General features: G+C 43.4%; 1 protein-coding gene across 1 annotated transcript; it reads left to right on the top strand.

Annotated features, from left to right (window-relative positions):
• The first annotated feature begins 254 nt into the window (after nt 1-254).
• Nucleotides 255-14,329, top strand: CTU2 (cytosolic thiouridylase subunit 2). The gene is made up of 15 exons (XM_075189025.1): nt 255-411; nt 1,286-1,360; nt 2,538-2,616; nt 3,769-3,828; nt 4,354-4,414; nt 5,672-5,781; nt 6,958-7,265; nt 7,967-8,102; nt 8,596-8,727; nt 9,139-9,230; nt 9,339-9,439; nt 9,657-9,792; nt 9,962-10,028; nt 10,659-10,717; nt 14,012-14,329. The coding sequence occupies exons 1-15, from the start codon at nt 353-355 to the stop codon at nt 14,070-14,072; spliced, it is 1,536 nt and encodes a 511-aa protein (XP_075045126.1). The 5' UTR covers nt 255-352; the 3' UTR covers nt 14,073-14,329.
• The last annotated feature ends 2,083 nt before the right edge of the window (nt 14,330-16,412 follow it).

Here is a 16,412-nt window from a genome sequence, read left to right on the forward strand (position 1 = left end):
ACCGTGTAGTGAAGCGCCGTCCGCCATCTTAAGTGAGGGCAGCCCTTGGTTATTGTTGGTATAGTTGGGAAGTTTAATGGATTTTGGATATATCTCTGTACTTTGATTAGAAGAAATAACTAAGAGCCTTCGCATGGCAACTAAATATGTTATCTAAAGCGTTATATATTTATATGATATGTTATATAGAAGCCATTTAATAGCTGTGTCACTGAATGAGAGAGCCAATGATGTACCATCCATTACAGAGAGACAGCCTGTGTGGACGTTACGTCCGTATGACGTCATATTAGCGCGCCGGAAGCATCTGTCAGCTGCAGTGAGGGCTCCATTGCTGGGGGGACTTGTGGCCATGTGTGAGGTGGAGGACGGGGAATATGGGGGTCTGGGGATAGAGGAGCCCCCCAAGAGGTGAGAGCAGCAGCAGTTCAGACATTGTGTTTATTATACATATTATATGTTCACCAGTTCTTATAGGATCAGCAGAACAGAGAAAGATTTTATATACACCACACAAATAATAGTAATACTGCAGTTTATGGGTTTACACAAATTTACCAGCTGTCTCTGATTTTGGACGTGTGTGTCTGGAATGTGCTGTCCCTGGATGTAAATATTATAATTACCAGATACCACTGGGGACATAGCAAACTACTGACATATCCAGTCTGCTAAAATGCATGTCAACTGAGTATAATTAAAGCAAATTATTTTCTTTGTGTTTATTCCAAAATCTCAACCCTACGGATTGTATCTTTCAAACTTGTTGACAAGATCCTTTGCCATGTTTAACATGTGGCATGATAGAGATTGGCAGCTGTTTTATAGGTTATGACCACGAGTGGGTGGTATGTCATATTGACATTTCTGATTCTGCATTGATTGTAAAACTATCAAATTCCAATCACTTACATTTCCCACAGTGACGCTTCATTTCTACTTTGATCACTGGGTATGGCAATGCAAAATTGTCAACAAGAAGCTGCATGTGTTTCATGAAGAGACCACTGTTTCTCTGAGGTGTCTTTTCATGAAAGGCATTTAAAGTATTTATGCAAATGCATTTGCACATCATGTAAAATTAGTCAAACTGATCATGTGTATAACTTGTCAGTATTTTGAGCTGCTATATATCTCCCCTAACATGTCTCTATTTTTTAATTATATTGGGAACTATGTGCATCATCTGAAATGGATGTCTCATAGTGCTATATTCTTGATACTACTGTTTTGCTAGCATTATTTGCTGTTTGACAGGCTAATATGACCTTTTCAATATCTGCAGGTTGGCACAAACATGCATGAAGTGCAAGGAAGGTTCTGCTGCCCTGATTATACGTGTGGGAGATGCTTTCTGCAAGTAAGAGATGATGACTTATGTCCTACTTATTAGGTTATGATTAGCACTGTGACAGACTAGGGACTCGCACCTCCCAACTGTTCTTTAGGATTAAATCACACTGTCCCACTTTCCTTCCAAATGATCATTATTTTTGAGCTTAATCTTTAGATCTGCCTTCACAAGTTTATCTGTTTGGCTCCCAAATTTATATTGCGTTTTTCAGCGCTGAATTATGGTCGCCAGGGCAAATGAAAACTGTCCTTGTGATACACAGAGGTAACTTCTTTCTTATAAGTCAAATTGTTTATAGGTCACCAATGCGACCCATTGGTGCTCAGTTATTTTTTTTTTTTTCTTGTTTTGTAAGGGCATGCTTTGGGTGACTGCTGGGTAAATGAAAAATGTTATGCTGGCACACCAGTTATGTGACCAGAGCATGGCTCTGGCAGGACAGTAGTTAGTATGTAGGCATCCTGGTGTGGGGGCACAGTCTGCTCTAAGGAGTCGCTGGTTTACTTTAGGGCATTAACTAGTATGTATGGGTGCTGTTTTGGGGGCATAGTTTAGTATTTGGATGTGCTGGTATACTGTGGGGCCATCGTCAGACATGCAGTCATTGGTAGATTATTGAGGTGCCAGCTGTTCAAACTGTGCAAGTTGTTTGGGCTATGTAATATTTACTGTATAACAACTGTAATATATTTTAATCTGTGCCCTACAAATGGTTTCTGACAAGCTTACCAGCCCCTAAATTTGTATCTGAAAGACTGAGATGTGTACCCGATATATAATAGTAATAGGTGTATAATAGTATAGGTGGGCGAAAAACTGTCTTGCCTTTCTTTAACCATCACTACAGCCCTGTTTACGCAAAAATAATATAGATGTTGCTTACCATATACTACCATGTTTATGCGAAAGTCCACTCCGCACCCCTTGTTGCTGATTGATTTAGTAGATCGATATTTGTTTTAAATTGTTGGGTGTTATTTAATTTTTTTCCCCTGTATGTGACCCTTTGGAATGTTTGGACATATGCGAACCTTCTGTAGAATGTGTGGATTTGAACAGTATTCCGGCTTAGGAAGTCTCTGAACTTATCTGTGGCTCGCACTGTAACAGAAGTCTTGAGATAATATTATATATAACGTATGTTTATAAATAATTACATCTGCTGTTATTTTTTTCTTTGTAGGTCGTGCTTCAAAGAATATTTTGTGCACAAATTCCGAGCTATGCTGGGCAAAAACAGAGTTGTGTATCCAGGGGAGAAGGTACTTATACGAACACAAATAATGCCTGATATTGTAGTATAATTGTTACATTACTATTTTCTTCATGATAATGCACAAAGGCAGATAAAGAGGATGACGTATCTTTATCTTTTGATAGTCAGTATGGGAATTTGCTCTATATAGTCCCTTTTTATAGTCTGTAGTTACCCAAAACTTTAACCTTTTTTTTGAACTAAAAAATAACAATTGTGAAATATTTGCATCAGTTGGTTTTAATTAATATTATTCACTACTTTTTGGGAAACATCCCAGTAAAAAATGTTTCCAGCAGCAATGGTTAGTAAAGCTCACAAATGTACTAACGCACACAAAGGTCTCACAGAAATCGGACCATTGATGACGTCTCTGTAATTCTACAATATACAAGTTATTTCTTCATATTAGACCTCGCTGCACGCCCTATGATGCTCTACCCCTCAGTATCCCCCCTCTGCCATCATCACTGCATAGCAGCAGCTGACACAGCCAATCTCAAGCTCAATAGGCGAGAACACAGAAATGTTTCCATACACTCTGCTCGAGCTCCCTGGCAGTAGCTGGCCCACCTCTTAGATCAGTGTTGGCTAACCTGTAACACTCCAGGTGTTGGTAAACTACAAGTCCCAGCATGCTTTGCCAATATATAGCAGCTTATTGCTGGAAGGGTATGCTGGGACTTGTAGTTTCACAAACACCTGGAGTGTCACAGGTTAGCCAGCACTGTCTTAGATACACCCAACCCAAAATACCGAAGGGAGAATCATGAACATTAGGCATTTCTAAAAAAAAAATAAAAAAAATTGTAGTTTGAACACATGTTCTTCCATTATAGTACAAATAAGAGAATATTCAAGAACTAATAGGTTTTTCATTGGTGAGTGTTGGATAACAGGAATAATGCATAGACACAAACTTCACTTGATCTTTGTGCTTTATTATTCCTTTTATCTAGCGCTTTCTAATGAAAATAAACTGTTATTAACCCTATTTGGGTGGGGGTGTTGTTTGGGGACCCATCTGATTCTTAAGATGGTGCAGCTGGGTAGTTTGCGTTTTAGCCAGGCTATTTACACTCCTGGTGAGTGCACACTATCCCTGATTGGGAAAATGTATTAAATATTCAGGAAGTGATAAGTTCTGTCTATTCCCCAGGTTCTCCTGGCCTATTCTGGTGGTCCGTCTTCAAGTGCAATGATCAAGCAAGTTCAAGAGGTATAAATTTCCATTATTAATATTGGATAATTCCCAGTCTCTGCTTTATTTCCACTGATACTCTAATTCTCTTCTGTCTTAGTTATATATGTGGTTCTGATATGTTGTAGTAGATGATGAGCTATCTTACTCTCTGTTATAATAGCTCAGTTATTTCACAAGTCACTGGCAACCAGCTATGGGTAGAAACCTGAAGTTAGACGGAAGTAGGTTACCGGGGGCTCAGCCTGTATATCCAGGCTGGTACCCACTGCTGCCGCCTCCTTCCATTTCGCTGGTGTCATGTTCTCTATGGCCTCGGCTGACTGCTATCAGGTTTATTGAACAGGAAGGAAGCTGTGGGCATCAGGTACACGGCCCAGAGGGACGGTGATCATAGGAATGACATCAGTATTTATTACAAGCTTATCACATTCAATGGCATGTATTATAGATGCATCTCACTTGGAGTTGTACAGAGTTTATGTTTTGTGTACGATGACCGCAGGTTACCTGTATTTGTAGATATTGCATTGTGTCTTCTAGGGTTTGAGTCGTGATGCTCCTAAAAAGTTGCGCTTTAATCCTGGGGTTCTTTTCATTGATGGTGAGTATTTTATTTTTTTTCCCCAAGAAGAGACATTTAAATGAAAGATACAAAGTTCTCAAAACTGTTGAGATGTCTGATATTGTTTAAACTTACCAATAGAGTAGAGAGAAAAAGGATGTATATTGGGGCACTCCAATGAGGGGATGTTAAAAAATATAGCTTTTAATGATATATATTAAAAATGGGGGTAGAGAAGAGAGCGAAATATTTAAAATAACATATAACAGACAGTGATACATACACTTTAAAAATGCAAACTAAGTTGCAAGAGCTCCTACTGTCACATAAAACAACAGTTATATGTGCACAGACTTCAATAAGTCATAGGGCAGAAATGGTCACAATAAACCTAGATGAAAAGCTGTTATTATTACTGCCTATTAATATTCTATATATATGCGCCAGACCTCAAAAAATATCCTCTGTATTAGATGCCAACACTAAGCGTTTACCAAAGTGTCTCTATAGTAATAATAAGAGACTATCTTATGGTATGAGGTAAGGTCAGCAGTGATTCCCCCCTGATCGCGGGATTTTGTGATAAGTTCCCTGCCTATAATAACTGGGGAGCGATCAGGAAGATAACAAGTCCAAATTGACACAAGGCAGAAAAAGAAAGTAGGAGCCCTGCAGAAAATTTGTTGGACGATGACTGCGTCGAAATTTGGCCTTTCACACGTGTCTCCAAATTTACCATATGTGTGGTTATTCGGCTTTTGGGACTAATGGACAGATTGTAAACATAGCCACACATGGTGACGTGGAAGACACGGTCTGGTGTTCAAACCTCCGCTTTACAGCATATAACTTACATTCAGAAAAGCTCCCAACTGTTCCACATCAGTGTTCTCCCAGCACCTATTTCCTGGGTGCTCCAACCAGCTGTTTTTACTGCCACCCGGCTCTTGCAGCCCAGCAGAGTCCTATTATAATAGAATAAACCATTGTTCCTGCTATTAGAACAGGCACTATGTGAGCACTACAGCCAGCAGTGTGTGTTACACCACTGACCACCAGTCTGACCAGTCCTGGCAGGTGTGGGCAATAACCTCCAACATTTTTCATTATTATTGCAAAGTCCTACACTACCCCCACCCTGCTGCTTCCTAATACCAACTGGCTGCTTCTTAATGCCACCCGGCTGGCAAAACTTTCTGGGGAGAACACTGCACATACATTTGTGAATGTTATTATTAGCTTTGTGGGTCAAGTCTCTTCTAAAAATAATAGTTGTATCTCACGTCTGTTATATAGAAGGTGCCGTGTGTAGTCAGAGTTGGGAGGAGAGGGATCGAGTCATTTCTGAAATACGGAGAGTCTTACAAGAAACCGCTTTTCCGTCTCACGTTGTGCCCTTGGAACAGGTAAGGCTGGAGGACAGAGCTGGTGGGTCTGTAGTACAGTAAGGGGACCACACACTAGTAGATGTAATAAATAACTGGAGAGGTGTCTCAGTGGACATTTACAAAGCACACGGGATGCGCACCACGGAACAGCTTGAATCTACATCTAGATGGTCCGCCCAGTGCGCATTGAGGTTCACGCCCACTCTCCGCTAGGCATGTGCGGAGAGACAGGGGAATCCCAGTGCAAAGTGTAAATGTCCAACCTGTTTAGAGCCACCCCTTTTATTAAATGACACCCATCCTAAAATATTGCTCTATGCGGCCTCATTTATCTGACTCTGACTTTTCTATTTGGGAGACACTGCTAATCTTGGATTGTAGAGGCTGCACCTGCTTCTCACTTTACAAGGAACGCCCACACTGCCTAACTCCTCCCATTAGCGGGTGCTCCGCAACTCATGGAAATCTAGCCACCCTTGCGCTAATTGAGGCACTACCAAAGGAGAGTTAGCCCAGGGCTGGACCAATGAGAATAGGCTCTGTCACAGTGACATCACTGAGTCACATGTTACTGGGTCCCAGCGGCTCATTGGCTGCATTCTCAGGAACATTAGTTCAGCTCACAAGGTCGTGTACAATCCTTCATCCTGTATTGTCCCCAAGAGTGACATGTGATATCTGTCTTCAGTGACACTATATTTAGACCTAACAGACAAAATTTTCTCCCCCTCTTTTTTTTATTTTATTTATTATCATGTAATTAAAAATACGTTATTAAATGTAGTTTGTATGTATAACATCCAGCTCTGTGTGCACTGTGTACTTTTATTGGATTTCTTTGTCGGCTGCAAAAGAAGTATTGAAAATGTCCTTGTCTGAATTAGATAATGAGAATGAGAAAGTAAATATTGTGACCTGTTTAATGTGCTCCATTCTCTATGGGTCATGTGCGAGTGCTAGGACAGGGCATTGCTTGTAAGCACTGCGTGATGACAGGTTGTACTAGGGAGACCCCCAACTCTCCCGTCACATGGGAGCAATTCATGGGGGAATATGTTGCATGCGGTGTCCTCAGAGCTCGATTCCGTCCATGTTGCAGTCCCCCGTCCCCTCTAGTGTCATTAACCAATCACACTCTTCTCTGCAGGGACACACCAGTAACGGTCTTCTTGTTCTCCTCTCTTCTGACTGCAGGTTCTCTCTCTGCCAAGCTCTGTCCTGCAGACACATCCTCTCCCCGAGAGCCCGGAGCTGGCAGAGAACTACAAGCAGGCAGTGAGCAGTTTCCTTGGCCAGCAGAGGGCGCAGCCAGAAGATGGGCTGTCAGACCCTAATGTTGCATTGGCTCAGCTGCGTGTTGCAGACTCTGCAGGACCAGAATGCTCTGACGCTTTACCAGACGCATGCGGCCGTCCTCCTGCAGAACGCACCGCGGCACTGATGGCGATCTTTACCTCTGCCAGGACACAGACCGCCAGACAGGAGCTGCTGCAATCTCTCCGGTGAGCGGAGGCCTGACATCCCCTCCTCTGTGTGTAATCCTTGTGTGCCCACGCCTCGCTGCCACGTCCATGCCGACGCCTCGCTGCCACGTCCATGCCGACGCCTCGCTGCCACGTCCATGCCGACGCCTCGCTGCCACGTCCATGCCGACGCCTCGCTGCCACGTCCATGCCGACGCCTCGCTGCCACGTCCATGCCGACGCCTCGCTGCCACGTCCATGCCGACGCCTCGCTGCCACGTCCATGCCGACGCCTCGCTGCCACCTCCATGCCGACGCCTCGCTGCCACGTCCAACTGGTGACTGAGATAGAGAGCAGATAGACTGGGCGCTTAACGACAGAATGATTCCTCCATAATTAGGAGCTATCACTTGGCAGATGACACTGAACCCCATCTCATACTGTACACTTAGAGATAGACAAAAATAGATTCCTCTATATCTAACTGGATGTGTGTTCTACACCAGGGTTGTCAAACTAAAAAGGCTTTTTTTGTGAAACCCCATAGACTATTGTACAATAGACATGGTTTTAGTGATATTCAGCCCATGATCTATGTACATATTTGGACAGAACTGAGCAAGACGATCTCTGCTGTGTTCCCACATAATAATAATAATTTATCTTCTAGGCTATGTTCATGTTGAGTATTGTGAATGATGTATATCCCACCTTCTAATGCCCTGTGCCAATCTCCCAGGAACCACCTTATCCTGCACGTAGCACGTACCCACGGGTACTCCAAAGTGATGAGCGGTGAAAGCTGCACCCGCCTGGCAGACCGCCTGCTCACCAACATCTCTCTGGGACGCGGAGCCTCTCTGCCATTGGACACCGTGAGTGCCGCCTACATCTGTGTGCTATGTCCGTGTGATAAACCACAGCCGCTATGATAACACCACGTTGTACTCCACACTACAATGGTTCTTGGGGAGGTATGAAGTATCCTCCATAAGCTCCAGTGCAGATCGGGGCAAGTTGTAGCCACTGAGCTATAGTATGACTACCAGGCTGGTAGGGTGTTCTGGGACTAGATCCACAGCAGCTGGAGGTCACTACAATCCCTAGATCTACTCCCCTTGTGGACATACAATCATAAGTGGTAGAGTGTGTATTTGGGCAAAGCATCTCCTCTACATGGGGCCTTTATGCTGTAGTAGCCCTTACAGCCATGTTTATATAGTGTGTTATCTACCTGTGCCGGCTGTAGTCTGTTGTCACCGCGGTCTGCTTCTGGCCGTGTAGAAATGTGGGAGTGGTAGTACAGCAATGATGGGAGTACACCCAGAGGAGACCGTCATCCTTTACTTTCTCTCCTCTTTATCACAGGGTTTCTCTGACAACCGTTATGGAGATGTTGTCATTATCCGTCCCATGAGAGAATATTCTCTAAAAGAAATTTCCTTCTATAACAGGTTTTTCAATGTCCCATCTGTCTTCATCCCAACAATGGACACCAAGGTACGGAAGAGTTATTTACTATGTTTTCCCATGGGGAAGGACAGACAGAGAGGAGCTATGGCAGAAATGGGGAACAGTGGAAGAATGGCTTGACCTGAAGATATCAGGGAGGGAGCGTGGTTTGTCCCTGGAAGAAGTTAGAGGGAGTGAGCATGGATTTTGCATGGTTTCCCCTGGTGGGCGAGAGAGGAAAGGAGCGCGGGGGGGATCCCCCTGGTGGGCGAGGGAGGGAAGGAGAGTGGGTTTCCCTTGCTGGCGAGTGAGGTAGGGTCTCTCCTGGTGGGAGAGGGAGCGAGTGTGGGTCTCCCCTGGTAGCCGACTCAGGGAGGGAGCGTGGGAGGATCTAGGGTCTATGGTTTCTGCAGGTAGAAATGAATGGGATGAGAGATTGATGCTTAATTCCTCTTCCAGGCTCCTGATAATAGCAGCATCCAGCGTCTGTCAGAGTCCTTCATCACCAAGCTGCAGGCAGACTTCCCCTCCACCATCAGCACAGTGTACAGGTGAGAGATCATCCGTAATGGGCTCTGCAGCCCCAGGAAGACCGCTTCCATTGGAAGCACTGTTTACATGTTAATCTTATTATCTCCTATGAATTGTTATTGCATTAGGACCAGTGAGAAGCTCAATATTTCCAGGACAGAAAAGATACGAGAGATCAGCCAGCAGGAAAGGTGTCTGCTCTGCCTGTGCAATATAGACACACATGTGGGTGAGGATCTATTACTATCAATTAAACAGTGTGAAGACCATGCACTCTCCCACCTGTAGTGCAGCTATTCACTTCCTGTGGAAGTTCAGTAAATAACATTCCCATGAACTTTAGTGTTGTGCCATCTTGTGGCAAGACAAGTGTACTGCATGCTCGTGGTTACTTTTGTATGTCAATTCCTTAATGTTGGTGCATCTTTCATCATCTTTCATGACAGGCACAGCCTCTGCCTTCTGTGCTACACAAGTGTCTCAGCATTTCTCACAGAAGAGGACAAATAACAGCACAGAGCCTGGAAAACAATGCTGCAATGAAGGACAGTGCTGTGATCGATCAGCGTCTCTTCCCACCAGGTGAGCTGCTTAGATCAGACAACATCCGCGACAAATACATTTCCTCCATTCGTTTCAATGGTATTTGACTTAAAAAAACAAAAACCTGAGCTTTATTTTATTAAGATTATGTCGGATGCAGGGTGGAAAATGAGGGACCAGACGTAACAATGTTGTTTTTTACCCCCAGTGTTCCCGATACACAAGACTTTGTGCATTTGTTATGCTACAGCTGTAGAGTGACCGTCAAAGATCTGGTGAGTGGTATCTTACGGTGCTTGGTTAGAAGTGACTCTGCAGACTTGTACCTGTCACAGGGGAGCATAGACATGTTTTATAGTGATATTGGGTTAATCTATTATGCCTTATGTGTATTACGCATTCATACTACTGTATAAAAGTCACATGTTCTGTCCTCTATAGTTTGATTAATAAAGCGTTTGAGTGAACCAAAGGTAAAGCAGGGACATAGGCTGGATGGCAGTTGGGAAGCGATATATTATGGAACGTATAATGTATTTGTGGAAATATAAGTCAGTGTCACTTGTTAAAGGACAATCAATGTTTCTATAAAACGGCTTTACCTGTCTAGTAGGGCCTCCAACCACTATATGTGGGCTAAGAGCAATGCCCATCTTATAAAACTTTTAAAAGTGGAAATGTCCTTTTAAAATAAAATACAGGGTGAGATGTGAACAATAACAGAGCAGTAATAATACTAAGACGTGTATCATTATATGAATTGTGTGATTGGTTGCTGACCTTTTACAAGGGTTTGGTCAATAGTAGATGAGCTTGGTAAAGTGACGTGGTTTAGTTCTGTTATTTATATTTACTTTCTGATTAGTACTATACCCAGTAAGACGTCTTGTTTTCTATTTTACCAGCCGTCTGTGAGCACCTTGCCCCCGTACGTCCTGCAGGAGGCCGAGCACAGGAACCGCAGGTAACCGCCCCAAATACAACTTCCAAACAACGCGCAAACAGGTCCTAAGTACCAGGGCCATCTTTTCCATTGGGCACAATGGGCAGGTGCCCGGGGGCCCCATAGGGAGGGCTCCTAATTAGAATAAATAATCCTGCAAAAGAAAAAACCTGCAAAAAAAAAACCTTTAAGGGTCACTGAGCAAGTACATCTATCTATCGCTATCTATATCTGTGTGTGTGTGTGTGTGTGTATATATATATATATATATATATCTCTAATGTAGGGGCCCCGGTGCACTGCTTTGCCCGGGGGCCCATAATGGTGTTAAGATGGCCCTGCTGAGTACGTCACCCCTGCTGGAGCTGGTACTTGTCCTTTGTCTGGGGATTGACACCCTGCAGTAATACAGATCCCAGTGCCGGGGCTAGAGAACAGCAGCCATCCATTCAGTGCTATAAAAATTCTGCACTTAGGGCTGGATTCATCTGAACTTGTCCAGATGTAGCAGGGACAGACACCAATGGTGGTAGGGGATTTAATCCCTACTTAAAAAATAAAAATCAACCGATCTGCACAGTGATGGATGTCGTGTAATAAGCCTGGGTGGCAGTAGCATCTCAGTGTTGGATCAACTGTAGTTCTTAGAATTCTACGTATCGCTTATTAACAGGTCTTTAACTCCTAAGTCACCCAAAAAACTGTAGCTAAAATGATGAATTCCAAAAAACAACAGAACATTCTGCTTTGGAATTTAGAAACACAGACAAAGTTCTCCCCTGACGTGAGTTCAATATTTTAAGATAGAATAAAGGAGGGGAAGCGCACTACAGGATAAATTAGGTCAGCAGCGGAATATCAGGGAAGTCCAACCTGTCAATATTAATTACACAGAAATATTCTGCGCTCGACCTAAATAATGATTGATTGATTATTATAATTGAGGGGAGCATAAGTCGTGATGGTTAATGTTTATAAAGGTTTTATAAAGGTTTTAAGCACATGGATTTACATAAATATACAGAGAGAACAATACAAATGGATAAAATTGTATACAAATTATTACTGTAAAAAACCCACTGTAAAAACACATCTATTGCTGTAAAATGAAGTCTATTAGTCTTATATAGATTGAGGTAGTACACAGATGATAAATATATCAAAAGTCCCGAAATTAGGCAGTCCAGCTTGTCCTGGCTATTCTGGAATGGAACGGACTAATAAGGACCAATATACTTGCGCTTTGCAGCGTTCAGAGGTGAATTAACGGGTCCAGACGGATCAGATGTCGTCCTTATCTGCGGGTGAATATCATCAGTAGGGAGTTAAGATGGTACTAGTACATAGTGCACTCTTGCAAAGGTTGATGGACGTCTGCGAAGGGACGGTGATCTAACTGCCCAATGTGCTTTGGCGTGCGTTCCACCTTGGAGCACACAGCTGCCGGATATGACCAGAACGGATGTGACTCGTGATTGGCCGTCGCGTTTCGTCACAGGAGTGACTTTTTCAAGGCTGTAGTTGGTATGTATATGGAGGCGTGTCTTTTATACTCAATGTGACGATGATTGGCAGGTTATACGGGAGCTGTAATGCTCGGAAATGTCTCTATTCCTATTTCAGCTCACAGACGTCCCTTCGCAGACGTCCATCAACCTTTGCAAGAGTGCACTATGTACTAGTACCATCTTAACTCCCTACTGATGATATTCACCCGCAGATAAGGACGACATCTGATCCGTCTGGACCCGCTAATTCACCTCTGAACGCTGCGAAGCGCAAGTATATTGGTCCTTATTAGTTCGTTCCATTCCAGAATAGCCAGGACAAGCTGGACTGCCTAATTTCGGGACTTTTGATATATTTATCATCTGTGTACTACCTCAATCTATATAAGACTAATAGACTTCATTTTACAGCAATAGATGTGTTTTTACAGTGGGTTTTTTACAGTAATAATTTGTATACAATTTTATCCATTTGTATTGTTCTCTCTGTATATTTATGTAAATCCATGTGCTTAAAACCTTTATAAACCTTTATAAACATTAACCATCACGACTTATGCTCCCCTCAATTATAATAATCAATCAATCATTTAGGTCGAGCGCAGAATATTTCAATATTTTAAGATGCCTGATACTTACCCCCTCATTATTAATGGGCGTCATGATTATTTCCCTTTCATCCATGGAGAACACTGGGTGATAGTGTGGAAGCTGCAGCATTTGGCAGTTTCAAATTTACCGCTAAATTGAAGCCCCGCCCCCTATATCCCATTGGTTGCTTCCTGTTCCTCAGTCTTGTAATGTTCCAGCTAAAGCTGGGCTATTTGCTATGGCTGCTGCTGCACCCTCTGAGTGGAGTTTTAGTTTGCCAGTATTTGGTGCATCCCCCAACCGGAGCCGACTGCTTTGGTTCAAAAATAGGGTGATGTAATCTGTTGGGTGGAGTTTACTCCTTACCTGGAATACAGTCCTGTTGGCTCTTCTGCCAGAAGAGTTTTGGCGCTGGTGGCTGTTTTCTCATCTCCCCTGAGACAACGGTGCTTAGGACCGAACCTTCCTCTTAGCCTAAGGTTCCACTTGGGCTGAGAGGAAGGTTCGGCAGTAAATTAGGATTCAAGCTTTGGACTAGGAAAAGTCTCCAGCAGAAGAGGCTCTCTTCGCCCTCTGGATGTGGGTAGGACATGCATGCGGCAGGGAGCCTGTTAGTCCTCTAACGTCACAAGAGAGTCTGGCTGCCCTCGAAACAGGCCATTGCCAGGTGGACTACTTCGCTTATACGTCAGGTCTACATTGGGGCAGGACAGCCTGTCCCTGAAGATGAGGGTGCATTGATATTTTTGTGTCCAAAAATGCCACTGTGACTTCTGCTTGTACCCTCTGTTAGGGATGTCTCCAGTGTTCCAGATTCCCCCATGGATGACAGAGATAATTGGATTCTTGTACTTATGTTAAATCCTTTTCTCCGAATCCAATACCTTCCCGCGCTTTGGTCTTACAGGATTATCCAGATCAGATTCTGCTATGTATGGGAAAAAAATCTCGTCTCCCTCTCTCTGTACTCCTGTTTGTCATTTGGGGCTTTGTTAAACAAGTAGTGAGGATTAGGAAGTAGCCAATGGGTTGAAGGGGGAGGAGCTTCAATTTGGTGGCAAATGCACTTGTGCCCATTAATAGGAAACATTTCACATAAACCAGCGTCCATCTTCCTCTACAGTTTATCACCAAAATATCTGTGTGTGGTGCAAAGCTCTATTCCATATACCATTTTCATTCCCTTTTTCTCCCCCTCCCTCCTACCTGGAGATAGGTTGGCAATGAGGAAAGAGATCGAAGAATTTCTGATTGATGAAGGTCCTGATGACATTTGAAGCCATCATGTCTCTCTTGCATTAATCCCAAGAAGGAACATGTGACCAGATGTATGAGACTCTGGCTGGACTGAGCAGATTAAATGAACCAGAGCCCACACTTAGCTGGGGAGCAATGTTGCTCTACTGCGCCACCCAGAGGCCAAACAGGAGTATTAATGTTTAATACTTTATTTTTAACTGAAAATGTATTTATAAGCAAACTGTAACCTTGTACAAGTTCTGTAGTATCCAATAAAGTGAGTTTTACATGGAAATCTTAATAAAGTCATCTTAAAAAGGGACAGTGAACAAAATAATGAAAACATAGTTTGACAATTCACAAACCACCAACTATTGCTGCGCAGTATCTGCAGGTCTGTGTGTTCATTGTATAGATGTGTACATGCGATACCTGCTATCTCATTGCTGTAAGACAAGAGTGTATCATCATCCTGATTACTATACTGGGGCTGAATGGTCTGGGCCCCATTCATCTTTGTCCACAAGTCCATTTGCGTGACCTATCTCACGTGAAAAAGCTCTGCGCATGCACCAGAGTTCCAATGAACTCATTTGAGCTACAATTACAAATGCCTGCAATTTGAAGAACGGGAAGGGGTGGATGGACATGGGCAATGTACAGCAAGGGCGTGACAAGGGCACGTCTGCGCCGGCAGATTCATGTTCAGGGCATCTCTTAAGTGAGTGCTTCTTAGCCGTATCATTTGCGTGCCGTCTGGTAGTGATGTCTACACAGATATGTGTCAGAACACGTGTCTGCAAGTAGGAGACACTATAAAAATGCCTTTTCTGTACAGTACGCATTAACAGCCTGACATGTATTTACTGTTTAATAAAAAGTCTGCCTTTTTTTTTTTTGTCAGCTGTGTATCCTGCCTGACTACATACGACAAGTAATGTATAGCCAGAGCTCACTTATACCCAGATTAAAATAGAAACTTAGCTTGAGAGCCGTTTTTTTTTTTTTTTGTTTTTTTTTTTAATAAAACCAAGTAAAGTTGCTTTCCCATTGCATTTAAATATGAAATCGGGCCCATTTTTTCTGCCCATTTTGTAAGCAGTGTAAGATTGACTAACGGGCTAGTTCCTATAATAAAACAAAACCCTGAAAACAGATTTACAGCATAGTCCTGCGCGTTCCGCTATACACTGGAATTAGGAACAGACGCTGGAGAGTTGTGTCCAGCATACAGAGGTCATAATTCAGCCCTCTGAACTGACCATCAAGGGGGTTAAACCGGCCAACTAATCACATACATGACAAGTGGTGGTTTGTGCAAGATTTCCATGTTTCCGATCGGTATAGTTTTTCCAACTATCAACCAATGACAGAGCCCTCTGATTCCACAGGACTGTAGAGGTACCGGCTGCATTCAGCAATCACTGAACAGTAGACCTGGGTTAGGGAAAAACTTTCAGAGGTTATCGGACCAGGATTTCCAGTACTCCTAGTTCATATATTGAGCACACAAAGGTCCGACTCCCAGAGAGACAGGAGCTGCTGAAGGAGTGTCACAAGGAGTCCAGATCTGGACCTACTAAGGCACTAGTGATTGGCACAGAGTCTATTGGGAACCCTGGTCTTTACCTGGGACTTCTTCAAGCATGTAACGGACCTGCGTTGAAACCTCAGCTCACAGCTCTGTCGTGCCGACATTACAATGATGGTTATAGGCTGAGATCGGGGGCAGACTACTCAAGTGCGAAATCGGAGACCAATCAAAGGTGCAGAGCAGGATCAGAGTCCTAAGCAATCACACCTAGTGGAACCAGCTTAATCATTCAGTGGGAGATGGTCTGTATCTTTGTTATGTGAGTACTGGTCAAACCACCACATTAGCAGAGGCTCTTCCCACTAAGGTCTCCCCCAGAAAGTGCAGCTTGATACTGGCGGGCAGAGCAAGATGGATGGATGGGATCTATTTTGTACAGGCATCACTACTGACCACTAAGCTGCAAGGCATCGGGCCCCACATCATGGGCATTGGCTCCTGAGAGCCTGGTATAGGAGAAATAGCCACAAAGAGGTACCCAGCTATACTACCACCCACTATGCCAAGCTAAAAAACAAGTGAATAAGAGAAATGGGCACTTCCCCGAAATGGTGCTGGTCTTAGCAGGATTCATGTGCCAGGCAGATCATACCACTGTGCCCTTGCCAATGGTGGTGCTGAAAGGCAGTGGGGATGGGGGAAGGAGCTGAGGGTTATAGGGTACAGTGGGAGTCACATCTGACTTCTAGAGGTGGAATCTAACATTCTGCTTGTCAATGCAGAGATATAAAGGTCTTTAAAAAAAGGTACAGAGTTTTAATATACTATAGAATTTTAACCGGAT

The sequence above is a fragment of the Mixophyes fleayi genome, chromosome 10 (genome assembly GCF_038048845.1).
Source record: "Mixophyes fleayi isolate aMixFle1 chromosome 10, aMixFle1.hap1, whole genome shotgun sequence".
Classification (NCBI taxonomy): Eukaryota; Metazoa; Chordata; class Amphibia; order Anura; family Limnodynastidae; genus Mixophyes; species Mixophyes fleayi.

Coding starts and splice junctions, on each gene's coding strand:
- CTU2 (XM_075189025.1), top strand. CDS start 353: ATGTGTGAGGTGGAGGACGGGGAATATGGGGGTCTGGGGATAGAGGAG. Junction 2,617..3,768: donor TTGTGTATCCAGGGGAGAAG/GTACTTATACGA, acceptor TCTATTCCCCAG/GTTCTCCTGGCCTATTCTGG. Junction 5,782..6,957: donor ACGTTGTGCCCTTGGAACAG/GTAAGGCTGGAG, acceptor TTCTGACTGCAG/GTTCTCTCTCTGCCAAGCTC.